The 6,673-nt window shown below is 45.0% G+C and overlaps 3 protein-coding genes across 3 annotated transcripts in view; 2 read left to right on the top strand and 1 right to left on the bottom strand.

Moving 5' to 3' along the window:
• Window positions 1-120: 120 nt before the first annotated feature.
• SARC_04145 (phosphonopyruvate decarboxylase) lies at window positions 121-1,461 on the top strand. Its single transcript, XM_014302037.1, has 2 exons — window positions 121-554; window positions 772-1,461. Exons 1-2 carry the CDS (start codon window positions 176-178, stop codon window positions 1,347-1,349), a joined length of 957 nt encoding a protein of 318 aa, XP_014157512.1. The 5' UTR covers window positions 121-175; the 3' UTR covers window positions 1,350-1,461.
• A 229-nt stretch (window positions 1,462-1,690) lies between these two features.
• On the bottom strand, window positions 1,691-5,046 carry SARC_04146 (CAMK/CAMK1 protein kinase). Its single transcript, XM_014302038.1, has 2 exons — window positions 4,472-5,046; window positions 1,691-3,585 (listed from the first exon to the last, which is right to left on the bottom strand). Exons 1-2 carry the CDS (start codon window positions 4,915-4,917, stop codon window positions 2,670-2,672), a joined length of 1,362 nt encoding a protein of 453 aa, XP_014157513.1. The 5' UTR covers window positions 4,918-5,046; the 3' UTR covers window positions 1,691-2,669.
• A 1,110-nt stretch (window positions 5,047-6,156) lies between these two features.
• Window positions 6,157-6,673, top strand: part of SARC_04147 (hypothetical protein) — a gene marked incomplete at both ends in the record, with an annotated part of 2,294 nt that continues 1,777 nt past the window's right edge. Inside the window, one exon of the mRNA XM_014302039.1 lies at window positions 6,157-6,309. Within this exon, the coding sequence (XP_014157514.1) occupies window positions 6,157-6,309 (153 nt within the window). The remainder of the gene's footprint in view (window positions 6,310-6,673) is intronic.

Below are 6,673 nucleotides of genomic sequence, written 5' to 3' on the forward strand. Positions count from 1 at the left end.
TGTGTGTTTACGTATATAAATATATGTGTAAATAAGTGTATATGCACGAGTATATCTTTGTTTCAGCTCAATATTGATCAACAGTAAACTAACCGTCTCAACAACCACTCCCATATTTACAGGCAATGCTATCGGTATTGCAGCAGGTTATCATCTGGCCACCAACAAGACCGCCATGGTATACCTACAGAACTCTGGACTGGGCAACATAGTCAACCCCCTGATGTCCCTTGCTACCCCGGAGGTATACAGCATACCCATGCTACTGCTGATTGGGTGGAGGGGTGAGCCGGGCAAGAAAGACGAACCACAGCACTTGGTACAGGGAAAGGCGACCGAAGAGATGCTAGAAGGACTTAAGATCCCCTATGCGATTCTACCCGATTACGAGGAAGGCGCAGAGCAGGTGCTGCACGATGCGAAGAAATACATGGCTGAGCACAAGGGTCCGTATGCGTTGCTGGTGAGGAAACGCACGTTCATGCCGTACAAGTTGGAGAAGAAATCACAGGGACACGAGCTGTCGAGAGAGAGCGCGCTGAAGCTTGTCGTTGGTATGTGTGACAGGGATAGTAGTACTCGGCTCGTGTGTTCGGAACGGAGTATCTACAACTGCCAAACATACGAGGGATCCAGCATTCGAAACGCAGGCTGTTGCATGCTTCTATTTACCACGTGCAGCAATATTTATACATAGGTCAATCTTCAGGTCTATGTGACCTTTTCAGCGATATTCAAACCTATCAACTTCTATTTCTTCTCCCCACACAGAACAAGTGAGCGAGAAGGCCGCGATGGTAGGTACGACTGGTATGCTGTCGCGTGAACTCTTCGAACTGCGCGCCGCAACACAAGCCGGACACCACCGTGACTTCCTGACTGTGGGGTCAATGGGACACGCGTCCTCCATTGCCCTGGGCATTGCACTCGCTCAGCCCGAGCAGGAGGTGGTGTGCCTGGATGGAGACGGGGCGTTTCTGATGCACATGGGTGCGGCGGCTACGATTGGCGGGGCGAAGTGTGATAATCTGAAGCACATTGTGATCAACAACGGAGCGCATGACAGTGTAGGAGGGCAGCCGACTAACTGTCTGGACGAGAGCTTCAGTCTGACACAGATTGCCCTGGGCGCGGGGTACAAGCACGTGGCTTCCGCACGCACAGCCGTTGAGGTACTGAGTGAGTTGAAGGTGCTGATGGCCACACCCGGGCCGGCTATGCTCGAGATTGTGGTCAATAAGGGGTCAAGGAAAAACCTAGGGCGTCCGACAAGCTCGCCTATACAGAACAAAACGGCGTTCATGAACTTCTTGGAAGACAACGCTATCAACGCTCATACGCCGTTGTAATAAGTTGTACGAGAGTGTCATTGTGGTACTTTGTACACGCTAGCAGTACTAGTATAGGGATCGATAAGGTTCACTAAAATAAATTTAGTAAAGTAAATTCGTAATTTCGTGGGAATAAGTTGATGAAGCACATGCTTGTGCATAATTTTTTTTTGTACTTATTGGAAATCGGCTGTTACTGCATCTCTATTCAAAACCGAAATAGAAGAACAAACGTTTGATGCCAGGTTACCCATTGCTCGAGCCATCACCTTTTTTTTTGGAAGGCTTTACACAAAATGACAGTAGCGTGGCTCAAGTGTCTAGGCCTATGCATTGGAAAATTAACGAGTGGATCAATTCGAATGGAAATAAAAATTTATTTTTAGTTGCCGAGCTCTAGAAACTAATATCGGCAGGGTAATTTTGGCCGCAAGTCCCTTATGAGTTGAAGGAATAATTTGTACCTTGTGATACATAGGGGTTTCAGGGGTAGATGCGTGTATGTGTATGTAAGAGAGGTTTCAAGGGTTTGAAGATGTTTGGGGTGTGTGTATGTTTGAAGAGGGTTTGAGGCGTTTAGGGTGTGTGTGTGTTTGAGGAGGGTTTAGAGCGTTTAGAGAGCGTATGTGTTGCAGTGTGTGTTTGCGGTAATTGTTTAATTTACCCTCGGTTGTCACTCGATCTTGACCCTTAATAGTGGTCAGATCATTACCTTGGCAGATTTGGTGGTCCTGTTAATGCAAGTGTGCGATAGACACCACCAGAAGGGAATGTACATAGCGTATACCCAGTAATTGACAAGTAGCAAGCTCGTGAATGAAATTCGGCTTAGGGGCCGTGCGTGTGCGTGGCACGTGGATAGGTGTGGTTGGTAACGTGTATGTAACACAACCACTCTACTGTAGTATCTGTGCACGTAGCTTCCTTAACGAAGCTATGATGTACGCCATCACACGCATTTTAGCTGACTACGCCATGATTTGCGCTCCACTATTGACTGACGCGAAACGCTGCGCGTGCGCGGTTATATAGCGGCGCCTATGCCAAGTATAGCACAACAGGCACAGACTAGATAAACTAGTCGGAAAGGATCGAAACACCCTTTTGCATATATGAGCCGTGTGAATTGGCCTCGTTCGTTTCCATTACCATCCGAAGTGACTCTAAAAACGTTCGGATCCCTTAGTCAACTCTGATAGGCTAGAACGTGCTGCACATACATGCTGGGCATGTGATACCTAGAAAGACTGGCTAGCTGGCCAAAGAACCCATTCAGCGCACTCTGAACCTTTGGCCGCAATGTTTCCTCGGCCCAAAACACTCGATTAAACCGCACAATCACCCACCCGAGTTGTGTGAGGTGTAGTGGTTTCGCACCAAGTCTCTGAAACACGCCCTGTACTGCGGTACATCGACCATCGGCACAGCAACACTGGCCTCGTTGTAGAGGTCGTACAGCTCCTTGGTCCTGTCCTTGCTGTCTTTACCTGTGTTCACCGTGATACTCTTCGATACCTTAGCCGGCATGGCACCGGAACACGCACCCATCCCCTGTCCACGCCCGAGTGCCTGCGCGCTTGTACGCGTGCGCTCGGACTTCTCAAGCTCGCCGCTTTCATCCATCAGCATATCGTTCAGACTGTCGGTGATGGACAAGCCCTCACAGCCATGCGCGCCATCGCGCGTTTCGTCCTCGTAGATATGGCTCAGCAGCTGTGGGGTGCCCACGTGCACACCGTTGTCCGACAACATGCTGCCACAGCTCCCCATACTCGCACTCCCGTAGTGGTCACTAAAACTGCCATGTACCCCCACATCCTCCTCCATCTCCTCGGTCATCCACTCGTGCGCCCATGCCTCCTCGGCTGTGAGTCTCTCGTTCACATCGCACTGCAAACAGCCCGTGATAAAATCCTTGGCACTCTCGCTGACATCCCCGAAGAACTCGTCGTCGAACTCAAAGGTCCCTGATTGGATAGCGTCCACCAGCTCATCGACATCGTCCCCGCTGAACGGCGAATAACCGCATAAAAGCACATAGCTGATCACACCCAGAGACCACATATCCACTCCTTTGCCGTAGGTGCGGCCCTGCTCCAGAAGTTCGGGTGCAGCGTACCCCAAAGTAAAGCCCCAGGCGGGGGAGTAGATATCCTTCTCGTTCTTCATGATGTATGCGGTTCCGAAATCGGCAATTGACACGGAAGGGCACGACGCCGAGCCCGAAATTAATATGTTCTCTGGCTTCAGGTCACTGTGAGAAGAACAATGGAAAAATTGGGATTATTGGAAAACTGTCCGTACGATGCGATGCTATAAACTCAGACATGGTGTGTACCATTCCAGAGCAAGTGAGATAACGGGCTATGAATCATCCATAGCTCATATAGTATGGAATTAAAAAAATTATTTATACCAAGGGAGAGTCAATCGACAAGTATTGTGGGGAGTATTGAATATCAAATCAAATAAAGTACAGCATCGAATAACCTATGGGCATGAATGTCTTCACACGCGGAGAACGATATCAATCGATTTTTAGGGAAGTAAACTGTAAGAATCCGCGTACTAGCTTACAAGCATATGACACGATATCAAAACAAATAAACACACACGCATAATATATATTTACGCATACACATACACACGCATAGATACACACACACGCGCGTGCTACAAATATATATATATATATATATATACAAATATACACATAAAAATATATACATATTCGTACACATACACATACACATGCACCTGCACTACACACACACACACACACACAACACACACACACACACACAACATATATATATATATATATATATATATATATATATATATATATATTTATGTATGTATATACATGCATATCATAGAACGAAATGGGATACAATATTTAGAGATCTTCATATACTTTTTCATTGTGGAAAATGCATATAAAAATACTTGCGTGTATAAAGAAAAGCAGTTTCAGATTCTAGTTAAGAACAGATATGTTCGTGTAGAGCAGAGAGGCTGAGCTCCTTCATCAATGTTACTACCCGTACGATATGTTGAATACGACGAACGAGAGCACATTGGGCAACACCTCCACCTTCCCCTACTACACACAAACACACCCAAACAAGACTACTCACCGGTGTACGACCCCGTTGGCGTGCAAGAACAACAGGGCTGACAGCAGACTGCGCACAATCTCTCTACTGGGCGCCTCAGCATAGTATACTTGCTCTACGATGCCATGAAACAGCTCCCCTCCTGGGAAGAACTCCATGACTATAGCTATATCCTCAGAGGTCACATACACAGCCATTACATCCACTACACGGGGGTGTGGGGTACACATAAGATGTGCCTCCACCTCGGTCAACGGGTCATACTGTTGTGGTAGATGACTCTTCTTGATGACTTTGCAAGCGTGCGTAGCCCCAGTCTCTTTGTTCGTACAAGTGAACACCTTGGCAAAGCGACCTTTCCCAACCGCCTTCGAGTGCACTGTGTAATCTCGGCTGATTGACGTGAACTTGACTCTGCTTTGTAGCAGCGCTCGTACATCTACCGTAATATCTCCGTTTAACTGCATGTGTGCGTCTCTGATTGTCTATAAGAGTTTGCTTGTGTGAGCCTATGTAGGGATGCGGGGTTCAAGCTTGGACATAAAAATAGTATTCTGATACCAAAAAATTCGTTACGCCTGTTGTGTAGCGTTCCGTATTCATTTAAAACTGAACAAATTGTGACCTTATCGGTATGTTATATAGCAATGGAGTGAGGGCGAGAAAACTTCAAAATCCATAAATAAATAAAAAATCGGCGTCAGCGTAGCGTCAACAACTATACGTTTACGTTGCTAAACGGTTATATCGTGTTAGCCCTATATTTGGCGTTGCGGGGGAACATTAAAAGCCCTAAGGTTCAATCTTGTTTTGCATGTTTTGATTGGGGAGTCCGTTTATTGTGAAAAATAGGACAAAGTTTTCCAGTTTTTTCCGTATAAACGGTTTGAAGTTTATAAATCGAATAATAAGCGTTAACGTTCAAATTTTAGTTGGACCCCTCTATTATAAACGTAAAATAGGCTGTGAGGAAAAGATCGTCATTTCGTCTGTTTTTGATTTCTTTACTATTTTTGTTGTGTGATATGACTGATATCACTGTAAAAATAACACAGTATCAGGCTTCAGAGCCTAGACTCCCAGAGAGGACCGAAACTCGCTAAAAATAAATACCCGGTGGTAGTAAATACGTGGCGGTGGGACTACTGTTCCATGTTTATCACAATAATATGTAATACGAGAAATTGCTTTTTGTTGTTGTTGGCATAATTGAACATAAATATAGTCTGCTGACTATGTAGCCTCAATTCGTTTCTTATAGAGGCCCAAATTGAAATTTGCACGTAAACGCTTATTTGTTCGATTTTTCACTTCACAAAACGTTTCTATGGGTCAAACAACAAATATTATCGACCTATTGTACGATTTAAATGAACATCCTGGGAGAACAATATGAAACGTTTGAACCTCAGGGCTCTAAATATGCACCCATAATCATTGTTTAAGTCTATTCAAGTATGATGACGTAGCCTAAAGTAACAAAAAAGTTCAAAATGACGCTCAGCGAATGCAAATACTTGTTGAAGCATCCGTGGCCGCCCGGCAATTTTATTGGTATCCCAACAGCCACACTCTCATCACTGATGGATATAGTAACTGTAATTGTACATATATGCACAATGAGTCGATGACACATACGCAACTTTGCTGCTCATAGGTAGCTACTATACGATTGGAACGATTAAAAAGTTTTAGTCTATTTAAGTATGAGTGAAATAGACGGCATACCGGTTGTAAGCGTTACCGGCGTTAAGCGGTCAGCCCCTGTGATTGATAGGAAAGAACTGGATGCAATGATGAAGTCAGGAGAAACAGCTCCAAAACGGAAACGGATATTCATGAAGGAGGGTATGTGTAGGGTGCATAAGTAGTCAGCTTTATGGCTGTATATTCCTATGCTGGCGTATGCGTGTACTGCAAAGGGGTTACAACAAAAAAAATCGTTCTTGGCGAGGGATTAAGGTTACACTGTTCACCATGATATTTTTGCTTCCCTCCTGCAAACTACAAGCACAGCTTTCGCTCGTGCGCCCTTAATCGCAGACGTACGTGTACACACTCGCTCATGCTCCCTTAATCACAGACGTATGTGTACACACTCTCGCACATATACACACATACACACGCATACACATACACATACATTATATTACACATATTATGCACATACATATACACACACACACGTATATATATATATATATATATATATATATATATATA

This window comes from Sphaeroforma arctica (genome assembly GCF_001186125.1).
Source record: "Sphaeroforma arctica JP610 unplaced genomic scaffold supercont1.224, whole genome shotgun sequence".
In the NCBI taxonomy this organism is placed as follows: Eukaryota; class Ichthyosporea; order Ichthyophonida; genus Sphaeroforma; species Sphaeroforma arctica.

Excerpts from the sequence above, each read along its gene's own strand:
- SARC_04145 (XM_014302037.1), top strand. The coding sequence starts at position 176 with ATGGTATACCTACAGAACTCTGGACTGGGCAACATAGTCAACCCCCTG. Across the intron at positions 555-771 it reads CGCGCTGAAGCTTGTCGTTG|AACAAGTGAGCGAGAAGGCC; the intron begins GTATGTGTGACA and ends CTCCCCACACAG.
- SARC_04146 (XM_014302038.1), bottom strand. The coding sequence starts at position 4,917 with ATGCAGTTAAACGGAGATATTACGGTAGATGTACGAGCGCTGCTACAA. Across the intron at positions 3,586-4,471 it reads GCCAACGGGGTCGTACACCG|TGACCTGAAGCCAGAGAACA; the intron begins GTGAGTAGTCTT and ends TTCTTCTCACAG.